The sequence below is a fragment of the Dromaius novaehollandiae genome, chromosome 8, assembly GCF_036370855.1.
Source record: "Dromaius novaehollandiae isolate bDroNov1 chromosome 8, bDroNov1.hap1, whole genome shotgun sequence".
Classification (NCBI taxonomy): domain Eukaryota; kingdom Metazoa; phylum Chordata; class Aves; order Casuariiformes; family Dromaiidae; genus Dromaius; species Dromaius novaehollandiae.
This window is the reverse complement of record NC_088105.1, coordinates 15,848,039-15,875,397: the sequence shown is the minus strand read 5'-3', so window position 1 is coordinate 15,875,397 and position 27,359 is coordinate 15,848,039. Positions and strand designations below refer to the sequence as shown.

Here is a 27,359-nt window from a genome sequence, read left to right as displayed (position 1 = left end):
TAGAATTGCAAAGTCACAGGAAAAAATAATTAGAAGGAAGCAAAAATAGTTTTCTTAAGACTATTCTAAGAGTTTATTTGAGCCAGATACTCTTTTGAAAATCAATATTCAGCTGACAAATTCAGTCAGAAGGAATGTAAATTATGAAAAATAAAGTAAGATATAAGTTGAGGCAGAAATTGACTACTGAATAGTCAGGAATACAAATATGATTAAGTACTTCTAAAGCAATAATCCCAAAGACCATACTGCAGAACTATCAGAGATTAATAAACAGATCTGTAACTTTCATGCAGAAAGATGGGAATGTGAGTGTAAGTTCTTTATTTGAAGTGGTCCCTGCCATCTATGCTGACAGTGTGGCAGGTATTTCATTGCTAAGTGAGTGTAGTTTCTCCTTAAAATGCTGTGCCTTAAGCCTCTGTATCCAGCAGGCTTATATAGTTGCTATAATGTGTTGCCTATCAGGCTGGTGATGGTGTAAATAAAATCTGTATTTATATATTTATTTTTCCCTTCCTCTCCCTGATAGGTGGATGTTTATCTTAATGTAGAACAGTTAAGAGAAGAAATTGAGTTTTTAAAGAATGCACACAAAATAAAAACAAAACTGGATGCTCTCAAGCCTTTTTCAAATCACAGTAGAAGGCGAGATGATAACAATAGTAACACCTCATTTCAAAGTTACAGTGACAATGTGGAGCTGCTGATGGCTTGGGTCAACGCCGTTTGTGGATTTTACAACATCAAGGTAAATATTTTTGTGTTCATTTCTGTAAATGTATCTTTTGCTGTCATAAGAATTCTGCTCTAAAAAGAATAAGCAAAGTTATTAGATATGTAGCAGCAGCCAATGGTAACTGGTTTTAAGTGTTGTTCTGGACTTAATTTACTCTGATTTGGAGTAAACAGCTTTCTGTGGGTTTACCTGCAGCTCTCACTTTAAATAGATTTGAGTAAAAGGACATCTCCCTTCCCAGTGAAGGTCTGATGAATAAAAATGCCTTTCAAAAATACCACCTTTCTGTTTGAATATAGTGGTGTTGTGGGGTGGTTGGTTTTTTTTTTCTTTTTTTCTTTTCCTTTTCATCCTAAAACTCTGTGCACAAAGCTTCTATGATTTGTGGGAACTGTGAGAATTAAACTAACGTTTGGGGCAAGGGGTATTCCTCTCCTTAGAGATGTGTTATGCTTACAAGGGGCATGTTTTTCGTTGTTCCCCCTAAGAAGGGAAACCCTGTTCAGAGAATTGTCTCTGCTCAGAATACAGCCACGCCTCCCAGTTTTGTTAAAGGACAAAATTGAGCACTTAAGATCGATAAAAGTTCAGAACTTACTTCTGCTCTGAATAACAGTAATTCCTGCAAAGCTATCTGTTTCTTGGGGACCTCTCTGTAGAAATATTGCTTTCTATTTGGTTTCCTTATTGTTTCCCATGGAGATTTACTGTGTAGACGTTCACGTCTCTTTATTTCTGGTTTCTTACAGCTGTATGTCACTGTATAATGAATGCCCAAGGAAAACACTAGTCTCTTTTTTTCTTTGTTTAAAAGACATTTGCACAGGCCATAGTTGATCACTTTCAATGTTACAAGATGATAAATTCTATATCCAGTTTACACCAATTACCTGACATCAGAAATTCAAGAACTTGTATCTTACTGTATTTTATTAAACAGGTGGAAAATTTCACAGTGTGTTTCTCAGATGGTAGAGTATTGTGTCATTTGATTCATCATTATCATCCCTGTTATGTGCCTTTGGAATCTGTGTGCCAACGTACAACTCAAACAGTAGAATGCTCAAGAACTCATACGGTGGGACTAAACTCTTCCTCCTCCTCCTCCTCCTCATCAGAGTCCGATACTTCTCTAAATGTCCTGGAAGGAATGTTTGACCAAAGTGAGTTATTTGATGTGCAGAGATTCATATTAATATTTCTTTTTCAACTTAACCTGATTTGACAAATATTTTTGCTTCTTTGCAAAGCTGTGACTACATCAGTCCTGTACAAGGAACTGTTGGACAATGAAAGGAAAAACTTCCAGCTGATCAATGCTGCAGTTTCTGACCTAGGTGGAATACCTGCAATGGTTCATCACTCAGACATGTCAAATACAATTCCCGATGAGAAGGTAAGATGCCTCTACAGTTGATATAAACGTGTCCTATTTTCCTAGATATTCCTTAACTTGCTGTGTTCTGTGTTTATATAGGTTGTTATTACCTACCTGTCATTTCTGTGTTCGCGGCTTCTAGATCTTCGGCAAGAAACTCGAGCTGCTCGATTAATTCAGTCTGCTTGGAGGAAGTACAGGCTGAAAAAGGAACTGAAACTCTCTCAGGTACCTTTTGCCTGTACAATATTGGTAGCTTCTACTTTGAGGAATACTAAATAAAAGATAAATTCACTGGTTGCAGTGCACAGGTTTATTAGAATAATGTTGGCATTTAAGTTAATAGTACCACCTCTTTTGTCTTCAAAAAATACTGCCTTTTTGCTAGTGTAATCTTCTAGTAAAAATGTTTTAGTTAATGACTATTCTGGAGTAATTACATTTGTTAAAGACTGTTGTTCTCCGGGGTTTCTTTTTTATGTTCTAATTACAGTGCGTCACCCCCTTTCCCCAAGTCAAATATTCTTAAAACAAAAAGGAAGTTGTTCATTTTGAATTACTATTAATTACTCTTTCCAGCTTAGAAGCATTGAACTTGTAGGTGGGTTTAGTATTTTTGCTCAGTAGCAAAACTTCACCAGAGCGTTTTGAGTTGAGTTTGTTAGTTTTGGTACTTTGTTTCTTGCTTTTCAGGTTATTCTGCCAGATCTTGTGATGTCTTTAAAACTATGACACTGTTAAAGTGTCATAAAGTGTCCACTATGTCTAACTGAGGCAATTATTAGATGCTGGTGGAAGAGTCTTCAAGTGAAAGATTTTAGGAATCTGCTAGGCAGAAGTGAGGTGGGGTTTGTGTAAGGTTGTCTTGTTCTCCAGTAGGTTGCTTTTACTGTGGATTTAATCTTATACTGTGCATGTAGATCTTTTGCCATGTGCCCCATACTGGTAGTAAGATTCTGACAAGATTTTTTACATATTCAAGTATTACATCTGTAAGCTGCTTTTTCCATGTTACCCTGATGTACTTCAGTTTGTTAGTGCAGTCTCTGGGTTACTATAAAAGCACTGGTTGGTATGTGCAAACAGAACTGTGGGCTAGATGGGCCTGCTGGTCTTATCTGGTATGACTGTCTTTATGTTCATATGTTCTTCTGTTATTTAAAAGTTAAATGTAGCTAAAAAACATTCTCGTGTGCCCCGTTAGTATGGATTAAGTTAGTATGGATGGATAAAATTGAGGCTTAAAATGAATTCCTTAGGAGTGCTGAAGAAATTTTAGTAGCAAAGGGGAAGAAAAATCAAGGTGGGAAGAGGCAGATTTATAAGTAATACCACCTATTTACAAAGAGCTTAGAGTTGAAATAAATATTCTGTATCAGAAAAGTTCTTTTAGTAGAGTGAAGAAAAAATGTGATATTAACAAGAATAGCTTTGATGGGAGATTGGTTCAGATAGTTATTTTACAACATAAAAAATTTGAGTGAAAATTCCCATACTAACTGTTCACTGAAAATTCACTCTTTGTAGGAAAGAGACAGAGCTGCTCGGATAATTCAAAAATCTGCAATCAAGTTCTTGTCTCATCGACGCATCCTTAAAAAAAAGAATGCAGCAGTATTCATCCAGAAGTACTGGAGGAGATACTTAGCCAGGATGAAATTTTTAAATCTAAAAAAGGCAGAACTGGAGGAAGCCAGAAGTAAATCTGCCACAGTTATTCAGGTAATATGATATAAAGTGAGATTACACAACAAGGAGACCATTTGAAACCTGTGAGGTAAAGGCTTGTTCAGGGTCATTTGTTCTGCTTGCAGCAATTGATGTCGTCTTAAAAACCTAGTGCATTTTTTAATTTACTTTTGAGATGTTTTGGTAACTCTCTGTCTTCAGAGAGAAATAGTAATTAAACATAGTGCTATTAAATCTATAATTGTTTTTTCTTAACGAATATTTTGTATTGGTATACCAAAAAGGTTTAAACACTGGGTCTTCAACTGGTCTATGTAAGGACTGATCAGATTGTACTCGCTTGCCTCTTTGCAGCTGCTGAACATCACTGAAGAAGCTTTTAAAAAAAAAAAAAAAGAAAAAACACTTCCCTTATGTTATGCTACCTGCAGCAGATGCTTTCAGGATGGCAGGAATTAGTTAACAATTATTAGTAGTTAGTAACTGGATAATTAATTCAGTTTCTCATGATACCTTTCCCGCTATTACCCAGAACCAAATATTATATTTTTAAGACTTCTCTTTGGAGTAGAGATTAAAGAATGACTGAATCATCAAATAGTTTAAGAGGATATCTTTGTTGCCAGGATGAATAAAGTCCTAGGCTGGTAGTCCTCAAAATGAGGCTTAACTCCTAGATGTCATGGAGAAAGTACTAAACTTGCTGTTTTTTCTTGCAGGCTTACTGGAGGAGGTACTCTGGTAGGAAGAGATATTTACAGCTAAGATACTATGCTATCTTTGTACAAGCAAGGATAAGGATGGTGATGTCTGTTGCTTCATATAAACAAATTGTTTGGGCTGCTGTTACAATTCAGAGGCATCTGCGTGCATCTAAGTTGATGAAAGAAGATCGGCGAAGATATGAAATCTTAAAGTCTTCAGCACTTACTATTCAGTCTGCTTTCAGAAGATGGAGAACACACAAAATTCAGCAGAAAATTAAAGCTACATTAGTACTGCAGGCTTATTTCCGAAAATGGCAATCTTCAAAACTGGCTAAAAGAGAGAGAGCTGCCCTTGTCATACAGTCTTGGTATAGGATGCACAAAGATTTGAAGCAGTATTTACATATTAAACAAAGTGTTATCAAGATTCAGGCTTGGTACAGGTGTCAGCTGGCAAGACGTATTTACCAGGAACATAGGGCCCAAATAGTGACAATTCAGCGGTATTACAGAGCTTATAGGTCAAGAAAAAATGAAAGGGAAAGCTATTTGCAAAAACATGCAGCAATAGTAGTTCTCCAAGCTGCTTTTAGAGGCATGAAAGCACGTATGCTATACAGGCAAACCAAAGCAGCTTGTGTTGTTCAGTCACTGTGGAGAATGAAACAAGAGAAACTAAGATTTCTACGCATAAAACAATCTGTTATTACGTTGCAGTCACATGTGAGAAAATACCAACAAGTAAAGAGATACAAAGAGACTAAAAATGCTGCTTCTGTAATTCAAGCTCGTTATAGGGCGTATATCACTTCTAGAAAAGCAGCTTCCTCCTTCCAGAGGATATGTCTTGCTGTTATTGTCCTACAGTCTGCCTACAGAGGAATGCAAGCTAGAAAAGAGGCTCGCATATTAAGATCTGTGATAAAAATTCAGTCAAGTTACCGTGCTTATATTGTCCGAAAGAGATTTAAAAACTTAAAAGATGCAACAGTCAAGATTCAAGCTTTGGTAAAGATGAGACAAGCACGCAAGCGTTATTGTAGATTAATGAAGGCAACGCTTTATGTCCAGCGAAGATATCGGTCTCATAGATATGTTCTTCAACTTAAAGATGATTATAGGAAATTAAAGGGAGCTTGCATAAGACTTCAAGCTGCAGTTCGAGGCTATCTTGTCAGGAAACAAATACAAAGGTGGAAGAAGACTGCAGTATTTCTCCAGGCACGCTACAGAATGAGAAGAGACAGGCAACATTATTTAAGCATCTACAGAGCTGCTGTTGTCATTCAAAAGCACTATCATGCATACCGAAAGCAGCTCTGTCAGAGGCAGGAATTCTTGCAAATTAAAAAAGCAGCTGTGTGCTTACAAGCAGCCTACAGGGGCTATAAAGCACGCAAAACTTTTAAACTTAAATACGCAGCTGCTATTAAAATTCAGACTGCTTTTAGGACTCATGCTGCGAGAATGAAATTTAAGGCAATGATTCAAGCCTCCATTGTGATTCAGAGATGGTACAGAATCTGTAAGACTGGTAACAAGCAAAGACTGAGCTTCTTAACCACTAGAGCAGCTGTGCTTTCTTTACAGGCAGCTTTTCGTGGTTGGAAAGTACGAAAACAGATTCAAAGGCAACATGTTGCTGCGACTACATTACAGTCTGTCTTCAGAAAACTTATGGCTCAGAAAAGATTCAGACTTACATACCATGCTGTGCTAACTATCCAGCAGCATTACAGAGCCAGAGTTACAGGACGGAAACAACGGCAAGAATATGTTGAGCTGCGTAACTGTGTAGTACGTCTCCAGGCCATATGGAGAGGGAAAACTGAGAGAAAGCAAATTCAAAAGAAGCATAATCTTGCAAAGATTATTCAGTCCTATTACAGAATGCATATAAATCAACAAAAATTCAAAAAACTAAGACAAGCAACTTTAGTGATTCAGAGATACTTCAGGTCTTACTGTATGAAAAAAAACCAACGTGCACTTTATCTAAAAACAAAGGCCGCTGTGTTAGTCTTGCAGTCTGCTTACCGTGGGATGACTGTGAGGAAACAATTAAGCAAACTAAGCAAAGCTGCTACGGTTATACAAGCAACCTTCAAATCTTACCTGGTAAAAAAGGAATATGTAGCCCTTAGATCTGCAACTATTGTGATTCAAAGGCATTATCGTGCAGTTATGCATGCTAAATGTCAAAAGCAAGAATATTTGTCTTTAAAGAAAGCCACAGTCAAAATGCAAGCTATTTATAGAGGTGTAAAAGTTAGACAACAAATTCACCATATGCATCAAGCAGCTATTTCTATTCAGGCCATGTTTAAGATGCATCGCATAAACATTAGATACCAGGCAGTGAGAATGGCAGCAATTATAGTTCAAAGACGATACAGAGCATTTTGTTTAGGCAAAATACAACGTAAAAAGTACCTGGAGCTAAGGAGTTCTTCTATTATCCTTCAGGCTGCCTGCAGAGGCCTGAAAGTTCGACAAGGCTTAAAGACTATGCATCACTCGGCGGCGATAATACAGTCTTATTATCGAATGCACAGGCAACGAAGAGATTTCAGAAAATTGTTACTGGCAACTAGACAGATTCAGCAGTGGTTCCGTGCCTGTAAGGAACGAAATGCCCAAGTTCACAACTATATGATTGTGAAAAAGGCTACACTTTGTATCCAGGCTGCTTTCCGCGGTATGAAAACAAGAAGACTTATAAGAACTATGAGTATATCTGCTGAGCTTATTCAGAGAAGGTTTAGAACTTTTATGAGACGAAAACACTTTATTTCCCTGAAGATAGCTGCTATTGCAATTCAGAGAAAATACCGAGCAACAAAACTAGCAAAAAATCAACGTCAAAAATACCTCTCTTTCCTTAATGCTGCTGTTATCATACAGTCTGCCTATAGAGGCTTTGTGGTAAGGAAAAAAATACAGCAGATGCATCGAGCTGCTACAGTTATCCAAGCAACGTTAAGAATGCGTAAAATTTATATTTCCTATCAAGCTGTCAGGCTTGCTTCAGTAATCGTACAGCAGCATTATCGTGCTTACAGGGAAGGGAAGCGTGTGAGAGAAATTTACTTAAAATTGTACAATTCTGTTTTAGTTCTTCAGGCTGCCTTTAGAGGAATGAAAACAAGATACTTATTGAAGAAAAGACATGAGGCAGCACTTACAATACAGAGAAACTATCGAATGTACAAGCAGTACCGCCATTACAGAAAGGTTCAGTGGGCAACTCTGCTAATACAGAAGAGGTACAGAGCCAATAACCTGAAGAATATTGCAATACAGCATTTCTCTTCATTGAAGAAAGCAGCAATTTGTATTCAGAAGGCGTTTCGAGACAGGAGGGCAAAAAAACAACATCAAGAAATGCATTGTGCTGCTATTGTTCTTCAGAAAAATTTTAAAGCATTTAGAGAACGTCAAAGATATCTCTCTCTGAAAGCAGCTACTATTGTCTTCCAGAGAAGATACAGAGCTTTGATTTTGTCAAAACAGTGTACTCAGGAGTATCTCTCTTTTTGTCGAGCAGCTATTTGTATACAGGCTGTGTACAGAGGTATCAGAGTGCGGAAGAATATTAAGCATAGGCATTTAGCTGCTAGGAAAATCCAGTCGGCCTACAGAATGCACAGGAATAAAAGGTCCTATCAAAATATAAGAACTGCAGCTATTGTTATACAGAATTACTATCGATGCTACGTTAAAGGAAAGAATCAACGAAAGAAATATCTGATAATTAAGAGGTCTGCTCTTGTTATTCAAGCGTCATATAGAGGCCTGAAGGAACGACAGAAACTGAAAATAATGCATGCCTCGGCAACTATAATACAGTCCAGTTATCGCATGTATATACAATATAGATACTATAAACAGTTGCACGGGGCCGTCAGAGTTATACAGCAAAGGTTCAGAACCAAAATGGCAAAAGAAGCTGATGTAGAAAACTATGCAAAAATAAAAAAGGCTATCCTTTGCATTCAATCAGCTTTTCGTGCTAAAAAAGCTAGGCAGTCACATAAAACCACTGTGGCTGCACGGCGTGTTCAATCATTTTTACAAATGAGTGTGCAAAGGAAGCGCTTTCTCGCCAAAAAGGCGGCAGCAGTAATCATCCAGTCTGCGTTCCGATGCCAAAGAACAAAGACTCGCTATAAATTGATGCGGAGTTCAGCAGTTGTTATTCAGAGGTGGTACAGAGCGTGTCATGTGGCTCGTTTACAGCAAGCAGAATATTCTGTTCAAAGGCAAGCGATAATAATTATTCAGTCTGCTTGTCGTGGAATGAAAGCGAGAAAAATGGCAAGAGACATACGAGCTGCAAGAAAGATTCAGTCTTTTCTTCAAATGGCTGTGCATCGTAGAAGATTTGTTCAACTTAAAACAGCAGCTATTACATTACAAGCCTACTACTTAATGCGTAAAACCAAATCAGAGTATGCGAGATATAAAAAAGCAGCAGTTGTCTTACAGCAATGCTACCGATCCCGTTTGACTGTGAAATACCAAAGGAGAGCTTACTTACAAACCCTGAAGAATGTTATCATAGTGCAGGCTAGAGTCAGGGGATTCATTGAAAAGAAGAGATTTCATAAAATTAGAGAGAGTACAATAAAAATTCAGGTACTTGTGAACGTATAGTAGTATTTGTTAACGGATTATCGCTTACTTCTCTTACAAACAGCAGTTTAAAGCCAAACGTTAAAGCTGGGTCCTGAAGTATAGTGTATGGCAGGCATATAAAGCATAGCTTGCTTCTGCAGTGCACAAAAATGAATCCCTGTCTTGTCTTTCCTTGCTGAGGTACTCCTCTTACAAGTAATATTCTCTTTTTCTTGCTGCTTTTCCCCCCTAAGATTTTACTACTTCAGGCTTGAATTCTGATACTGGTGTGTCTGTTTCTCCTTTTAACATCTTTGTCTTAACCGGCTTTCTCCTATATATTTAATAGTAGCTTAAGGAATGTTTGCTTTGATTTGGATGAGAATGAAAGCTGTCTTGTTGCCGTGTTGAGCTGAGCGCACTCTGGTCTGGTCTGGGGTACATACAGCGTGAAGTAAATGGTGAAAAGGGACAATGGCTGCTTGCCTTTTAAGACTCGGGTTTAGGATGGCATGAGTAAGTCGATCCTGTCAGTCCTGTTAGACTTAATAAAAGGCCCAGACTAATTTTAGTGCCTAGCGTTTGCAGAGGAAGGTAGGGAGAGGATTTCATTCTTTCTGTACAGCGTAATTTGCCCTTTGAGTGGGGCCACATGAAACTTCGAGTGAAAGTGCAGTCTTTGATTTCTTGGAGGTTCCCAGAGGTCCTCTGAGGAAGGGGAAGTACTTAAATTTGTAATTCTTTCCTTCTCTCATTGATGGAATAACATACTGATATACCTCAGTTGACCAGAAGCAATGAGAATTGCTGTCTGTCTCTATATAGCAAGCTAAATGCCTATGCAGGGGGAGTTCAAAGAAGCTTAGAAGACCAGTTAGGGTGAAGTGTTTTTTATATATACATACATATATTTATATATGTATGTTTTGGGGGTGTTTATTGTTTTTTGGGGTTTTTTTGAGGGTGAGGGGGGAAGGTATTTCTCCCGGCTCTTCATATTTGTACGTGGTGGGAGCATACGCTTTTGATTCTGCCTTTCCTTCTGGGAAAAGCTTTAACTGACTTCCTGAGATCTCCTCGGTGATTTTATTGTAAGGAAAAGGGAAGGGATTTCTCCTCAAGGTTTTGTTAGAATGTAAGGCTTTTTTTTCCCCCCCAGATCATCAAGGAGAGGGAAATGGATAATATCTTATAATGATCCGTTGGGTTACTATTGCTATCCTATTGTTTATAAGTTCTGTTTGGTAGATAAGAGAGGTGTGTATTGCTCCCTTTCATTTTTTTCTGGGAAGTGACAGCTTCGTGGTCATTTTCTGAATGTATAACTGTATATATCCCGAACCATGTGAGTAGAGTGTGATGATGTTGATTAAAAGGAAGAAAAAAGAATCAATTGGGAAATCAGAAGTATTTTAAAATTACCTATATTCTTGATTCTGCAACAACGTAAGTTAGCAGGTAGAGCCATACTTAAAATTATGCAGACCTCTTCCGTGTACCATGCAAGTGGTAGAATATTCCAAGGTTATGTCTTTGTCTTTCAAGGCATTTTTCCGTGGGTCTACTCAGAGACGGCAATACCTTCGGTACAGGTCTTCTGTTGTACTGATCCAGCAGCGCTACAGAGCCTGTCAGATGCGAAATGTTGAACAACAAAGGTATCATCAAATGAAAACGGCTGCCGTTAGGATTCAGGTAATTGTGATTTTTTTTTAATTGTTCTTGTATTTATTTCTTCATGATGTAATTATTTTTTTTGACTAGTATTACAGAGTGTCATGTGTGGTATTTCTCCGTCTGCATTTCACTTGCTTATAAAATAGCTTGTAGACATGATAAGTTAGATCCGTTTAATACTGCAGAGATAGGAAACCTAAAAACCTCTCATGCTAAAGTGACTTTTTGCCCCGTAGGTTTGTTTTGTTCCACTAAACAAAACATAGAAGCCTTGATTTGATTTTTTTTTTTTTTTTCTTCTCCTGTGTGTCTTTTTGTATATTCAACAGGCGGCATATAGAAGATTTAAAGCCAAGGAGTTTGCTGACAAGATGAGAGCAGCACGAGTAATTCAAGCCTGGTTTCGAGGCTGCCAAGCACGAAAAGAATATGCATCTGTGGTAAAAGCTACTTGTGTTATTCAGAGTCACTTCAGAACAAAACAGCAGAGGATCTGGTAATACTGAATCACAGTTTGCTAATCTTCTCTACTTTTAAGAGCTTTTATTGTCTAATTATTTAATACTGCTTTGCACTCTGGCAAATACCTATAGATTCTCAGGTTCTGACCCTCCAGCATGGATATAACTATGCATGAGTATAATCATGTTGATGTAGCTGGGATTGTTTTGTGCAAGATTATTCTTATGCTTAAATATTTTCTGGCCTGGAATATACCTCAATCTTGTTAAATTTTGCATATTAGGGATCAGGAAAGAGAAGGCCTTGATCTATTTTCACTTACTTTTGTTTACAGGAAGGAGATTCTTGTTATTGTTAGAATTCCAGCATAAAACTAACAGGCCGAAAAGCTATTCCTTTATAATGGATAATGGAATAGTAAACTAGTTTGTGCTTATTTGTTGAAACGGTTATATAGTAAATGCTCTGCTAGATCAGACCGATGGTCCATCATCATCCAGAACTGTCTCCTGCCTGCATCAACAAAAGATGCTGTTTAGGGAGAGTGCCTGAACGTGACTATTTTTTTAGAGTCCTGTCTTGTGCTCCTTCAACACCCCTCAGTGTGGTTTTTGAATTATGAATGTTAGAGGTTACATCCTTGCCTGTGCCTTTTCTGGACCTGTTATCTGTCCATTTTGTTTAACGCCCTTTTTACATCTGTCTACCTCCAAAAACCTCCTGTGGCAGTTTAATGTTCCAATTAAAGTTTCTTATTTTTAAAATGTAAGTGTTCTCAGTTTTTAGAAAGAACCTAAAATGCGTTTTCATGTTAGGTTTCTGAAAATGAAGGTCTGTACAACTACCATTCAAAGAAGATGGAGAGCAACCCTTATTGCAAGAACAATTCACCGTCAGTTTCTGGCAGCTAAGCAAGCTGTGGTTAAGATCCAGTTGGCATACAGGCAATACAGGGCCAGAAGACTAATACAAAAAGTATGTTTTCACTTCACCTCTGCTGTGTCATGTTTGTTGCTTATTATTAAAGGCTTTCAATGCATTTGAGCGAGTCTTTTCATCCATGTGCTAATGTATAGAAAAGAAGTAGGTGGGGCCAGAACAAGGATTGTTCAAATCAAAACTGTTCTGTTTCAAGCCATTCCGTTTCCTTTTGCTTTGAGCAACTAAGTTGATTCTTGTTTTCAAACTGTTCCAATCGTTGGGTTGCCCTTCTCTATACTGGTAACAAGATGAAATGTAAAAATGGTCTATTGGCTTAATTGCTTACAAAAGATTAAGTTATACTGCCAATATATTTGAGATCCTCTGGGTAAGGGAAAAGACCTTTCAATTTGTGAAAGTGCACGGTTATATAAACTGGTGTTGAATGAACTTGCTTGTGCTTCCCGTTGTGGTTTTTGCTCTTTGGTAGTGTCTTTCCTCATGACAGAGAAAATTTAGCAGACCCCAAATTCAGATATCTGTTGATTGCGACAGGAATACGCTAAGCCCTAAGTATCAATGCACCCTTTAAAATCCTTTTTAGAAGCTTCAAGCTGCACGTTTGATCCAAACAACATACAGAGGCTTTAGGGAGAGAAGGAAACTTATTCAACAAAAAGCTGCTGCTGTGATCATCCAGAAACGTCTGCGGGCTTGGCAGGAAGGCAGGCTTCAGTCTGTAAAATACAACAAAACTAGAAGAGCCGTCATCAGGCTACAAGCATTTATCCGAGGTTATTTAGTCAGAAGAAAGGTTGGTAGAGTTCAAATTAAGACTTTATGTCTTGATGTAAAATATCTGCAGAGCAGTATTAGCGTTAATTGTGGCTGGCAAGAAAACAAGAACCTGATTAGTTGTTGAAGTCAAGTTCCCGTTGACTGCTTTGGGAATTGGGTGGGTCAGTATAGATCAGAATACAATCTGACTCCTTTCTCGCAATGCTTTACTACTAGCATAGTTTGTTGTTGTTGTCGTTGTTTAAGCTTCTGAGATCTTTGTGACTAACTCTCAGCTGATACTGCTGTACACCCGCTCTTACAGTGCTACTGTTCTCTGCTATCTGTTAATGTTGCTGCTTACAGTCACTTTATGCTACGCTTTAGGCTTCAGGCCCAGGATTGAGGCTTACTTAGCTCTGAGCGAACAGCTTCAGAGGTGACTCTTTAGCCTCTAAGAGTTTATCAGTGTGCAGTTTTTTTTTGCCTAGAAGATGATTACCTCTGAATCTGAAAAGTAATGATGTTCCTTTATCTCTTTTCCTTCTGCAGATTTCAGAACAGAAACGAAAGAAGAGGCTGCTTTGTTTTACAGCAGCTGCGTATCACCATGTCTGTGCAATTAAAATTCAAAGGGCATATAGAGTTCACCTTGTCTTAAAACTTGCACAAAACAAGATCTCTTCTGTTCTAGTAATACAGGTTAGCCTAATTAAGGATGAATGATTGTGTGGCATAGTTTAGTTTATTTTCTGTTTGCTAAGCTGGAGCGCTAAGACGCTGTAGTTTTTTCACAGGTGAAAATGCGAAATACAGAGACTATGATTTATTGAATAATGCTGCTCATTCTCCGCTGCGCATAGCAGGTTTAGAGTGGATCTTAAGCAGGCTCTGGAAGTTTAAGCATTTTAAAGCTGAGAGTGAATGTGAAAGCTGGTGCTCCCTTTAGACCCTCAGGGTTGCTAAAGGAATCGAGTGTTGTCTCAGCCTGCTTCTTTACATTCTGCTGGAGGTAGGAAGGGTCGGACGTGACGATTTGTAAGGCTCACGGGATAAAGAGCATCTGCTTACCGAAGCCAGCCCCTGGGATGCAGGGATTTGTTTGGATGTTTCCTAACCTGTCAGTGGTGCTGGAATCTGCTTACGTCAGCATCTTTAATGTAAACATGTGATACTTAACCTAGGAAGTGATGGCAAACTTTGCCCTCCTCCTCCAAATACAAATCTACCATCTCTCCCCATTAGTTGTATCTTCCCCTTAAAGGGACAGCGAAGGGGTGGAAGAGGTCTTTGCCCAGATTTGGCATACGGTACCCTGTTTTGCTGCTTTCTGTAGGAAGGGGAAGAAAGGGAGCAGGGAAATGAGAGAAGCGGGGTGGTGCCTCTGAAGAGGTAAATGAGGGAGGAAGAAGACCCAAATATTTCCCCGACTCGTGTTGCAGTCTCGCCTTTCAGCTCCCCCTGGGCCAGAGCTGTATCGTGGTTGTTATTTGAGAATTAGTGGCGTTTAGCACCTGTGTCTGTCAAAACTCCTGTTAAATTTGTGTTGCAGCTTTTATCAATACTTGTTTAGGATGGGAAATGGGAATTAAGGAAAAGTCCTAGATAAATAAACAGCAACCTACTTTAATTTTAAACAGAGGTGGTTCCGAGCAAAAGTACAACAAAAAAGATTCCAAAGAGATTATCGCAGAATCATTCAGTTGCAACGGAGGATTCGAGCCTGGCTAAATCGCAGAAGTGATGCAGCAACCATAATTCAACGAAATGTACGAAGGTTCCTCGTCTGCAGACGCCGCAGAAAATTTGCGGTTGGAATAATTAAGTTTCAGGTAAATGCTTCTTGTAAGAAATATGCAATTTTCTTGCATTTTTCTCTCTTATGGGTTTTGGGGGAGAGTAAGAATGTTTCCCTTTGTCAGTGAATGTATCAGTTGTATTACAAGCTAGCATAAGTAATAAGCCAGCCTTATTTTTAGACATCAAAGCTAAATGCCCACAGATCACAAAGTAATAGTAAGCAGATACTGTTTGAGGTGGCGTATGGGGGAGCACGGGACCATATACGTACACTTGTGTGCTTGTTTTGGGCTTTAGTCCTGACAATCCAATGTTTGGAAGGTTAAATGCTGAATTTGATTATTGACTAATAAGTTACACAAGTCCGATTATTCGTTTTTAAAACCAATTCTTAACTCTAATGGAAATTCTACTATGTTGCCACTTATGTTCACCATTTTTTCTCCTTGTGAAATTCCTTTTTGGTAGGCGTTGTGGAGAGGCTATTCTTGGAGAAAGAGTAATGACACAGCAAAAACTAAAGCTTTAAGACAAAGTTTGGAAAAGGCTAATGAAAAGAGCAGAGAAGAAAACAAATTATGCAACAGAACTGCAATTGCCATTGAATACCTTCTGAAATACAAACATCTCTCTTATATTCTTGCAGCATTAAAGCATCTAGGTGAGTATTTCGTTTTGTTATAACGAGTAGATTTCCCGGAGGACAGAGATTGGAACTTCTCGGCCGAGAGGGGTTCATAATGCCTTTCTGTGTGATTGTGAAATGTGAGTGGGCTGGAGAGTATCAAAGGTGCATGATTTTTTTTTCCAGACTAATATCAGATTATTGACTAAAAATAACGTTTTAAAGAGTTATGCAGAGCAAGGTGGTCCTGCATGACTGGTGTGATTTCCTGGCCTGCCCAGTTCTAGATAATGCTACTGTTGTTTTACATAAAAGACAGCTATCTACATATCATGAATTTCTTAACTTTCTGGCAGTGCAGGTTGCCTGTGGATTGTTTTGTCTGGTTAAATTTTAGTCTGGAATATTAAGGTGATCAGTGTAGAACTACTTGCTTAAATCAATAATTACTGGTTTTACTTCCTTACCAGGTGTAGTTAAAAATAAGGGAAAGCCCTATTATTTGGAAAATAAATTGCTTAGGCGCCACAATTTTCTTTAATTTGTTTTTTAATTATTATAGAGGTGGTTACCAGGCTGTCCCCACTCTGTTGTGAAAGTATGGCCCAGAGCAGAGCAATCTTCACTATTTTTGTTCTGATACGAAGTTGCAACCGGAGCGTTCCATGTATGGATGTGATCAGATATTCAATTCAAGTTCTACTTAATGTTTCAAAGGTAATTTCAATCTTTTGCTTCTGCAGATTTATAAGCCGCAGACTACTTGATTTATTGAAGTTCTTATTTACCCACAGAGTTTCTGAATGAACGATATGGCATGTGCATCTGTTAATGGTTTCACGGTATTGCTCTTAAATTTACTGTCAAGTAACCTGTCACAACAGTGTAACGTACAAAAGTGATTTTTAATCTCTTGGATCTCAGGCAAGCTACAGAGTTACTCAAAGGGCGATTATGGATTTTGTTTTTTCCTCTACTTTGAAATGTAATTTCAAGATCTGTCTATATAACCTCTTTTGTCTCTCTCATACGACAGTATGAAAGAACGACTCAAGCAGTGTATGAAGCTGAAAATTCTATAGATACATTACTGGACCTACTGCAAGTGTACAGAGGGAAGGCTGGGGACAAAACTTCAGAGAAAGGAGGAAGTATTTTCACAAAGACCTGTTGTTTGTTGGCCATCCTTTCAAAGGACTCAGAGAGAGCTTTGGTGAGACTTAAATAATTTTGTTTTAATATTTTCTTTTAACGGTATTTTGGTTTTCTTCTTGCATGTTTGGGTTCCCCCCCTCCCCCCACTAATACCCATTACAGCTGCAATCTTGACTGTGACGAAGCTCTGTTGATGCAAAATGCGTTTCCAAGGTGGGGAAAACGCTTGTTATTTTTTGTTTTGTATGCCCTGCTCACCCAGAGCTATTCAATGGCATTTGGGCTCTGAACCTGCAGTCCTTGCAAGATTCTGATCTTGCAGTCCTTCCCCTCACAAATTTTGAAGGTGACTTTCTACCAATTGCTTGCATTACGTATGTTTTTTTCTTTGTTGCTGATTAATTAACCTTTTTCCACTTCTAAAAGTTTACCCTTGCTGCTCAGAAAAAGTTAAGATTTTTATTTTTTAATTAAAAAAAAGGCAGTAAAACTGTGTATGACGTCATGTTGACATACCCTGTTGTAACGTAGACATAGCCTGCTTTGGAGAGAAATTTCCTTTGTGCGGTAGGTATTTTGCTGCTGAGCAGTACAGTTACGCACTCACCTCTGGCTAGTGTCTCAATCGTTCATTACTATGGAGGTAGCTACAGCTGCTAATTTGTGTCTCTGGACTGCTCATTGGAGACACATGCCGATGACATAATGTGCTAAAATTGGTCCTAACGAGCAGTCGGTAAAATCTGACTTGCAAGAGCTTCTTGTGTTTCCCGAAATCCCAAACAGTGTACCGGTTGCTAAGCATTTTGATAGCGTTAGACTGCTGACTGATAGTAGGCGTGTTGGCCTTGAGATGGTTTCACTGTATTTGTGAGCAGAAGCTCAGCTTAAACTATGAACGTTCAGTTTTCATTGAGTAGAATAGGTTTTGTTTCTTGATTTGTCAAGTTGCTTTTAGAGGAGTAGTACTGACTGTGTATTATTTTCACCTCCTCTCAGGAAATTCGAAGCATACCAAGAGCAGTTCCTTGCATTCAAAGCCTCTATAAACTTACAGCTCGTAAACACAAAATGGATGCTGAAAGAACACTTGTGAAACAAAAAACAAACACTTGTGTTAGTGGGACTCCCTTTGTTCCAGTAACTCCTGTAAGAACAAGAACAGTTTCGAGGTAAGAGCTTGAAAATTAGTCTGCTGTTTTTGCTATGGCAGTATACTGTTTTAACGACAAGCCATTAATATTTCCACAGAATCAAACCAGACTGGGTTTTGAGGAAAGATAATATGCAAGAAATTGTGGATCCTCTGCAAGCAATTCTGATGGTGATGGATACTCTTGGTATTGCCTGCTACTGAAGTGTAAATTGTGTATATGAAGATGCATTTGTAGAGTTATGTATGTAGCAGACAGTTAAGTGACTTGGAGAGAAAACAAATAAGTGTCAAAAGCTTTCCTGGAAAATGTTTATTCAAATTGCAATTAACTTTTTGTAACTTTTTTAAATGTTTTTGATGCTTTTGAAATCCTATTTTGTGCTACTGCTAAAAGCAATTGTACAATAAAAGCATAAAGCCTTGGAAATTTCATTAGTGCGCTAATATACTGTTGTTACACAACCGTAATCTTACAGACGGCATGATATTCCTCTCTGATTAAACACTGAGTTCTGTTAAACGCAATAATTTGTGTGGGCCGGCTGTTACGCTGACTTGCCTGATCTGGAGAGGTATAGGTAGGAGGGACAGTCTGCTCCTTTCAAAACTGGCTAGTGCTTTGGGGGACTTGGGTTTACGTTCTAGTGAGCTAGAGGGATCCTATGTGACATTAGGGGGAATGGTAACTTAATTTTTTTATTTTTGTCATACAAGAGAACCTAGAAGGGTGAATCTCTGACCTGTGTATTTTACAGGCGGCAACTTGTGAGGGCTTTCTTCCTATCCAGTCAGCAATACAAAAAAGCCTGGTGTTCACCACAGCATCTGCCTGAAGTTCTGTTCCTTTGTGCCTTGGAACTGCATTTTCCTAGAGCAAGTCCAAGGAAGCCAGAAGAGTAAAACGATAGCCACCCACCCGCAAATTTGGAAATTATTCTTCCCAAGGGCGGAGCGTGTTGCTAAACCAACATGCTTCAGCTAGCAGGCAGTTAGTTAAAAAATTACTTGAGCCTTTTTAGGTGATGATGTACAGTAAATGAGGTGTTTATTTTTCCTTGCTTAAAAAAAGGGGCTAGTTTTATACTACAAAACTTAATGGACAGACAACAGCAGTGACTATGTTCTTAATGTACGAGCTTGCAGAATAAATAGAAACACAGAATGAAGCTGTTTCGGTGGGGACGAGGGGAGGAGGGAGTCTTCTATTTCCTCTTATTTTAGCCAAGGTAAATAATCTGATAACAGAATGCCCTTTAAACTTGGGACTCTAGGAGGTTTTTTTGGCGGGGGGGAGGGGGTGGCGTTTCATTAGTGTAAATTGTTCCATAGGTTTGTTGCCTGGTTTCACCGTAAAATGATCCTTTCTTTACCGATTCTTTAAAATTCCCGTAGAAAAGTATGCCAAACAAAAGTAGGGCTCTGCAAGTCTGGTTAGGGTGTGTGGAGAATTAAAATGTATAAAAAGTGCTTTCAGTGAAATAACTTTTGTGTTACAAACTATCACAGATACAAAAGTATTTGTGAATACCTTTTAAAATTCAGTTAATTATTTACTACAGTAATACTTGGTGAGTTTTCAGGGAAAGGTGGGAACTATTGATGGAGGCAGTACTGAAGATGAGACTTAAAAGCTGGATTTTCTTCCTAGTTACGATGAGCTCAGGCAAACTCTTTGCAGAAGGTAAAAGCACTGAATTCTCTTATGTTAAATGTATATTGAATCTAGAACATGCGGTTTAGGTAACTTAAGTGCAATGACTTTCATATCTTCACCAAGAATAAACAGTGTTTTAGGTATCATTTTGTTGCGAGATGGCTAATAATTGTGATCCAACGGTTGCTGCTTATCAGAGCTACAAATTCATACCTAAATTTTGAAGCTGTGTAAAAAAAAAAAAAAAAAAAAAAAAAAAAAGGTTCAGACTTTTATTCAGAAACGGCTTCTTTAGAAATGCATTTGGGTAGTTCTTTGAGGCTCTTTACATGTACAAATGGAATTCTGTACTACTAAGCATCATTTGTACTGAAGTATTTGACTGACTGAAGTATTTTGGCTTGTCACGCAGTAAAAGAATGGGAATTCAATGGGAACCTGCAGCAGCTAGCCTGGGGTGATGTTTCACATCTCCTGGTGCTGTTCTCTATCCCTTCTTTCAGTACTGTTTTATATTCCTGGGTTCATGTAGTTTGCATATCGCTTGAACTGCAAGCAAGCTGACAAAGTTATGGACTGCTCATGAGGGTAAGCATTTGTTAATTGGAAAGGTATCCCTTTTTGGCATTGCATTTGTACCTGCCAATGGTTTTAACTTGAACAGCTGCGGTATTTGTTGCACCTACCCCTGTCTTCGCTAGACTTTTGGCCTTGTGCAAAATAGTTCAAGTTAAGCCAATACCCTTTGGAAGGTCAAACATCAAAGGTATTTAGGTAGCAACCATTTCCAAGTTCTGACTACACAGAAATCGTAATGACCTTCAGAGTTTCTTTTATTCAGATATGCTACAGTGGCTGTGTGAGGGAGGGAATTATAACAACAACAAAAAATTTATCTTGGCGCTTGCTCTTTACTAAAACTGCTGTGCATTATATTCTAGTGCCTATTGAGTGAGGAACCATATTTTCTGTTACTTTTTTCTAACGTTCATAGGGTAAATGTAGCAGTACCAGCCCCTGTGGAAAGTTCTGCTTGATCAGACTGACACGCGGAGGTAGCAATTTGGATTTTAAATTTTGATTCTTCAGGTTAGATGGCCTTGGAGAGGTTTTCACACATAAAAACCCACTTGAGAAACCCAAACAGAAGTGGTGGGGGCTGTGTTGTGTTGGGTTGTGTTTTTAATGCCTTAGTGTCATGTTCAGCACAACTCCTTGTAAAGCTTTCCGTTATCCTCTTATATGCCTACCAGGCAACATACATAGAGCATGTATCCCGGACCTGGCCTTATTTCATAATTCTGGTACCTTTTAAGTTGAATGAGTCTTAAGACTTCTTGCTTAGGATGAGTTTGGGGGAAAAAAAATCATTAGAATAAGCATGCAGACTTAGATGAATCATTTCTAATATAACAAGGACTGCTAAAGACATAAACTCTGACCTTGTAAGTATGCACAGAATTTCATTCACCTTGTTTGAAAGCCTGAATCAAACCAGCTAACTTCAAACAAATCAATACACACACAAAAAATCATATAAGGGTGGTACTCTTAGTGAGAAATACTTTTATCTCTTTGTAGATAAACCTTGTGATTTGCCACGTATAGAAAATGGGAAGATTGCCCAGTACTACTATAATTTCAAAAGTTACTATTTCCCTATGCGTAAGGAAAAAAAGCTTTCCTATTCTTGTGTGGCTGGTTATACAACTGAAACGGGGAGTCAGGATGGAAGAATAACTTGTACAGTAAAAGGATGGTCTCCAATGCCACAATGCTACAGTGAGTTAATTTTATTAATTTCACTATTGCTTTGAGCAGGAAAGTTTTGGGGGGGGGGGTGCGGGTGCGGGGTTCCTCTCTCTCTCTCTCTCTCTCTCTCTCTCTCTTCCACCCCCCCACCCTCTCCATCTGCATTTCCGTGAACATATGGAACAGAAGCTGAAGAACAAGAGGGATAAAATGCTTAAGTTAAGACAGCAAGGAGAAATCAATCCTTTATCTATATGGACTCTATATGCTTGTATATGAAACACTTTTACAATAATATATGCATTTTAAGGGCTCTTACCATATGCATTTTGATGAGGGCTCCAACCAGGAAAGTCTTGTTATTCTGGGAAAACTAAATGGCAGTTCCCTCTCAGGTGTGTGTTTGAGTCTCCCCAGCTCCAGCTTCCTTGGTTGTTGGCTCCATGTTATTAGCACGTAGCATATTTATTTGGCGATTGTATTAGAAATTCTTCAACAGGTCAAGAAAACAAGGTTAGATCAGGAAGTTAGTGAGAAGTCCCCTCCCCTTGCTTCTCTAGGTACATTCAGTTTTTTCAGAGAATGAAAATATTCTGCCAATTCTTTCATCCTAACCAAGCTGTCTCCCTTCATTTAGAAAAATGTAACAAACCTCTTTTGGAAAATGGCATTTTTTACGGTACAGAAGTGCACTTCAAGCTACAGGAGAAACTGCACTACAAATGTAATCCAGGCTTCTACGCTCCAAGCGGTGGTGCTGAAGGAACAGTACAATGCTCTCCTGGAGGATGGTCCTCCCAGCCAAGCTGTACTAAAAAAATGGGTATAATCCTGCGTTCCTCTCTTTGCAGTCTTTCTCTATAATTCTGCCGTCCTCGCTGAACCTGTAGGGCCAAACTGCCTATAATAGGTTACAATTTGAACAGGCTGAAGTAGGTTCTCAGCTGTTGCTTGCGAGGTGAAGTTGTCAGATTGCACCAGCTGCTTGTCTTGTGAATTGGTATAGAGAACGTTATACGTAGAAAGAATCAGTGTAAACAAAATTGCATTGTTTCAAATAAATCCATTTCCAACCATGTTTTGTCCCTGCATGGAAACCGAAAACTTACGCAGACTAGTGCATTTTTAGTTATCCATTCTTTGCAAAGATTTTTTCCTCAGATATGGCCACTTTTCAGGTGAATCTAAGGAAAATCTTATATGAATGACTTTTCTGTTCATTTCCTCTAAATATTATGCATATGTTTTGTTTATTTAAGAGTCCTGTCGAGTCCCCAATTTACATCATGGCTACTACTTCACAACACAGAAAGAGCTCCAAGTGAATGAAACGCTGCTATATAAATGTGATGAGGGATATCGCACTGCCGGAGGAAACACGACAGAAGCAGCAGTATGTCTAACGCATGGGTGGTCCCTTACTCCAAACTGCACTAGTACGTGATGGGCTTGAAAATAACTCTGTTTGAACATGACTCATTCTTTAACTGAACACAAATTCACCAACTGGTTTTTGTAAACCGCTGGGGGAAAAAAAACACATGCCTTGCTCAAATGGTTTTCCCTGTTATGTTTTCTCTTCCTAGAAACAACTTACTGCTCTTTGAGTGCAACAGAACATGGAGGTTTCTATCCTGTGAAGAAAATCTATGATGAGGGAGATGTAGTTCACTTTTTCTGTGAGGAAAATTATTCTCTCAGTGAATCTGACCTAATTCAATGTTATTATTTTGGATGGTATCCACACCCACCAATATGTGAAGGTACCTTATATATGCTGCTGTGATATGTAAAAGTCAGAGTGAAAGATCAGCACCATCTTTCATGAAACGCTTTATTAGCACACAATAATAATAATAACAAGAATACCAACCAGTTTTGTACCCATTTACAACCTAAATAGGAGTCAAGAGTTAGCAGAGGGCCACGAGGCCAAGGTAGCAAGGAGGAAGTAATGAGAACTGGAATTTGTCTGCTTCTGCCCGCGTCGTGGTGTCAGCAGTGGACTTCTAACAACATAGCAGACGCTGTCTCCTGACGTTCCCCTGTGTATTGCTGTTGTAATTGTTGCAGTAATAACAAGGAAGTTGTTCAGCCCCTGAAGCTAAATTGAAGCCATGTTCAGATGACGTGAGGGGTGAAGCAAGCATGTTTTGGGAGCTGTGAGAGGTGGGAAGGTGCCTCTTCTGACCACATTAAGAATGAAAATTTTGAAAAGTTTCTCCTAAGCTTGGGTATATGGTAGTTTTAAGAGTTTTACAGCCTCACCAAACTGTACAGATTTTCAACAGATAGCTAGAAGGGTCATCGTGAGGTCAGCAACATGCATTTAGCAATTACGGACACCTCTCCAAAGAAGAGACTCTGGATACTGGAGATTCGCAAACAGAGCTTCCCCGTTGTAGTATGCAGCAGCAAAGGCTAGAAATGAACATTTAGGCTAGCTTAGAATTCATGACATTGCTAACATACCTTGATAGTTGTGGGCAGTTACCTTATCTGGACCTTGTTCCATTGATGAAGATTACTTCTGAGCCTTAGAATCTCTCCCTGCCCCATGGTAATAAATTCTCTGCTTTTATGCAAGGTGTGCTGGGTGTTTATGGCAGGAGGGTGAGAGAATCGATCATTTTTATTAGTTTAAGCTACATTTATAGTATTCCTTTCCAATGTGTTTTTTACAAGAATTTTTCCCATGGTGTATACTTTCTAATGCAAATTGAATAATCATTCCGTGCTGAGTGCTTGGGACAAAAATTATTTCTTTGGGACTCTGTGACTGAATTTGTGAAATTCTCCGCACTCCTACCTTTGTTCACAGAATGATCCAATGATACTCAAGGTCGAGCACCCCTAGTTGGAGCATCCCAGATTTCATTCTGTGAATAGTCGGAATAAGGAAGGTGTACTGCAGTGTTAAGTTCGTTATTTAATAACTCGTTAACTCATAGGCTTAATGCTTAGTTTTCTGTTAAAAAAGGAGAAAAGTATATTTAGCCCTTAAACTGTTGATATTTAAAGCATAGTTTTCAGTAAAATAGATGATTTCTAATTGCTTCATAGCTAATCTTATGGGAAACTGCACGATTGAGTAAAAAGATGATATTCGCATTCCTTTCCTGGAAGATAGAGTCTGCAATACATTAGAATCTGTCAAGCAGAAAACACATAGTGGGACCACAGTCCTATATTTATTTTTAGGAGAAAGCAGTCATTTTTCCTAAGCGAGTGCAGAGAAGGTTGGGTGCTCAGGAGAATGAGAACATGACCTAAATCTAGTTTTGAGGATAGATGCATCGATCACAAACTTCATTTTGGGACAGGAAATTGGGTAGGATTACAGCTGCTTCTGTAGAGTCAGAAGTGATGAACAAGCGTCAACTTCTTAAGCGCCCACAACTAAGTATTCTGCAAATAGATAGCATAAAAATCTCCTGGAGACCTCACTGAGTCTTTGTGCAGAAATTATGAGTTTGTTTATAACAGTGCGCTGTTGTAATTCCTCTCTTTTCTCTTTATGGAATGTAAAACCAATTTTTGTTCTGGGTCTTCATTTTGGTGAGAAAATGAAGGTAAATGGTTACTTTGGATCAGCCAAAAATGTCTTCCGAAGGGTAGGTCTGTGTACTGTAAAGTAAAATGAATTGTGTATGTGGTTTTGCTTAGTGAAAGCTGCCGACTGCTTTGACAGCTTGACTAAAATTCTATTATTTGAGCAAACAATATGCATTTTTAATTTTCAGATCTAAGAAGTAAATGCCCTCCTCCGCCTCTTCCTCCTCACGCCCACATCACCACAGTTTTAAGAACATATCGTAATGGAGACAAAGTTCATATACAGTGTCAGAGTAACTTTGAAATGAGAGGCTCAGAGGAAATCCAGTGCGAAAAAGGAAAATGGACATCGCCCCCCCTTTGTATTGGTTAGTAGCTTTGTAAAGACTGGGACCTGAACAGAAACAATTTTTCAAACAAGGTCTTAATTTTCTTGAGAGCCTCAGTTTCCATATCCGCAAAACTGTTTATCTCCTCCTCCCTTAAATGCTTGCGAGGAAAAGTGCTGTGTGAATTGCAGACAATCCGCTGTTCACAGATTAAGGGACAAGATGACCGAGATGACTTCATATGAAGCCTGCATTTTGTGGTTTCTCCCCTGGAATACCGATTTTCTTGTGTCTTACAAAGCACCAAATTTCTGTCTGTTCTGGTATTTGAAAACAAACTACTTTTGAGAAAGCTGTTTCTCAGTTTCTGCTGTGGTTTTAGGAACTATGGATAAATGGGAATCTGAGCCACCACCATCACGCGAGGCAGATGCTGCAATAAGGGCAAACAAAACACATCACAGTGAAGATATGGGTAAGTGACCATTGCTTTTCTGTTTAACAAGGAATTCAGTTCTCTCCACTGCTATTTTAGGTGTTTTATGACTACTCTTACTACTCTTTTTGCTATAGTATGGTTCCTTACTCTTGAAAGTATTTGCATATGCTACAGAGCAGTCAGATTGACTGGATCAAAGACCACGGCCTCTTGTTTCTAGTGACTGTAAATTACATCTACAAGCTGCTACTGTAATCATAATTGTGATTATTTCATTCATTAGCATTTACTTTCAGTCATTTTGTACCTCTTCTGTTAGTGCTGCCTGAACATGCAAATCCGGGAGTATTTTGTTGATCCTTTGTTTAGTAGTTCCACCAAGGTTTATTTTGTTTATTGTGAACCTCATAATGGGCTAAGCACTTCAAGCAACGAGTAAAGACAGTCTCCTCGCAGCAAAACAAATAACCTATATTTAGCGTAAACTGGCGAGAATCAAGAGTGGACATAAATGAGTAGAGAGGGACAATGCCTATCTGCAGTTCAGTAAGGCAAATGGACAGTCTCTGGTTTTGAAACTTGAAAAAGAACTTGAAAAATATACACTTCATTTGTGTGTAAATTTTTGCTCCAAGTCTGTTGCTGTTCTGATACTACCACTTGTGTCAATATTGTTTTAAAGATCTAATTACCTATCTCCTGGTCCTGTCTTAGAAATGCAGCAGAACTGTACCTCTCCACCTGCGATTAGAAATGGTATCCTTCTTGGCCCATTATTGACAAGGTACAAAAATGGCTCCTCAGTAGAATACAGTTGCCAGCACTACCATTTTTTGGATGGACCGAGTACTGTTTACTGTGTACAAGGAAACTGGACGCAACAACCAGCTTGCTTAGGTGAGTCTTGCAAGGAAAAAAGGAAAAGATTTGTCACACGTAACATAGAAAGACAAGACTGGAAAGGACCTTAAGATACTCCTTTCGTGACTGTCTTCTCTTTTATTTGAGCTAATAAAGATTCCAGAAATGTGAGAGTGAAGCAAAATCAAATATAACTAGGTCACTCCTGCCAGGTGTCCCTCTGACCTGTTCTTACAAGCCCCTAGTCAAACAGATTCCTCTATTTTCCTGAGTGAGATTTTCTAGAGCTTAGCTATACCTGTTATCCAGGAAGATTTTCTGATTTCTTGACTCCCTGTGTCATTGGTGCAGTGGATTTCTTCCTGTCCTTCCGTAGAGATTTAGAAGAAATGACTACAGCCCTTGTCAGAGTGGCTACTGTAGATGTGATTATAATGACACTTTGGCTTTCATTTTAAAATCTCCAGCCTTTGCTTTTATTCTCTGTCCTTATATCTACCATCTCATTCTGGACTCTGTGAACTAGTGAAAACTTGTTTCCTACGAACGTTGTATTTGTCTCCTAAGCATCCGAATGACCATGTCATCCTCTTCACGTTTTCCATTACATTTCTTGTCAGCTCCCACCTCACCAGACAAGGAACGGTACCTGCTGTAATTAGTCTGAAAAGATATCAGTGTTGATCTGCTGTTACGGTGCTGTCATCAGAACGCGCAACAGCCGATTTCTCCTTGCCTTTCCTTCAGCAAAACATTAATAAGGGACTCTCTCAGGCAATGATTTTCAAGGAACTTGTAGAAATTGAATTATTTTTATGACTGTCCCTCTGTGAGGCTTTATTGAAGTTGAACAGTGGTTTCAAAAGCTAATGAGGTAACGAAGTAGTGGAAAGCCAGGTTGCTTGATGTGATCGTGACGTTAAATTTTCTTGAGAAACGTGTCAAAAAGCAACCAAAAAGTGTTGACCTGGAGCAACCTGAAAAAGCCCAAGGAAAAACACAAAACCTTCAAAAAGGTTTTGAAGGTCAATCGTTTAAACCTAGAAGTGCTACCAAGCTGCTGTCA

At 38.7% G+C, this 27,359-nt stretch overlaps 2 protein-coding genes across 4 annotated transcripts in view; both read left to right on the top strand.

Annotated features, from left to right (window-relative positions):
• ASPM (assembly factor for spindle microtubules) overlaps positions 1 to 18,135 on the top strand; it is a 30,927-nt gene extending 12,792 nt beyond the window's left edge. For 2 of the 3 annotated variants that reach the window (XM_026118547.2, XM_026118561.2), the window contains exons 13-29: positions 533 to 751; positions 1,680 to 1,902; positions 1,990 to 2,135; positions 2,217 to 2,345; positions 3,645 to 3,839; positions 4,526 to 9,151; positions 10,676 to 10,825; positions 11,137 to 11,303; positions 12,085 to 12,244; positions 12,795 to 13,004; positions 13,520 to 13,669; positions 14,608 to 14,799; positions 15,236 to 15,428; positions 15,955 to 16,109; positions 16,429 to 16,605; positions 17,547 to 17,719; positions 17,799 to 18,135. In XM_026118547.2, coding sequence (XP_025974332.2) covers positions 533 to 751; positions 1,680 to 1,902; positions 1,990 to 2,135; positions 2,217 to 2,345; positions 3,645 to 3,839; positions 4,526 to 9,151; positions 10,676 to 10,825; positions 11,137 to 11,303; positions 12,085 to 12,244; positions 12,795 to 13,004; positions 13,520 to 13,669; positions 14,608 to 14,799; positions 15,236 to 15,428; positions 15,955 to 16,109; positions 16,429 to 16,605; positions 17,547 to 17,719; positions 17,799 to 17,904 — 7,371 coding nt within the window. In that variant the 3' untranslated portion in view covers positions 17,905 to 18,135. The remainder of the gene's footprint in view (positions 1 to 532; positions 752 to 1,679; positions 1,903 to 1,989; positions 2,136 to 2,216; positions 2,346 to 3,644; positions 3,840 to 4,525; positions 9,152 to 10,675; positions 10,826 to 11,136; positions 11,304 to 12,084; positions 12,245 to 12,794; positions 13,005 to 13,519; positions 13,670 to 14,607; positions 14,800 to 15,235; positions 15,429 to 15,954; positions 16,110 to 16,428; positions 16,606 to 17,546; positions 17,720 to 17,798) is intronic. The other variant, XM_026118554.2, reaches the window with a different exon arrangement.
• Positions 18,136 to 19,202: 1,067 nt separating this feature from the next.
• F13B (coagulation factor XIII B chain) overlaps positions 19,203 to 27,359 on the top strand; it is a 67,769-nt gene continuing 59,612 nt past the window's right edge. Inside the window, exons 1-8 of the mRNA XM_064516407.1 lie at positions 19,203 to 19,384; positions 20,939 to 21,139; positions 21,747 to 21,932; positions 22,369 to 22,545; positions 22,696 to 22,872; positions 24,853 to 25,032; positions 25,376 to 25,468; positions 26,147 to 26,329. Coding sequence (XP_064372477.1) covers positions 19,303 to 19,384; positions 20,939 to 21,139; positions 21,747 to 21,932; positions 22,369 to 22,545; positions 22,696 to 22,872; positions 24,853 to 25,032; positions 25,376 to 25,468; positions 26,147 to 26,329 — 1,279 coding nt within the window. The 5' untranslated portion in view covers positions 19,203 to 19,302. The remainder of the gene's footprint in view (positions 19,385 to 20,938; positions 21,140 to 21,746; positions 21,933 to 22,368; positions 22,546 to 22,695; positions 22,873 to 24,852; positions 25,033 to 25,375; positions 25,469 to 26,146; positions 26,330 to 27,359) is intronic.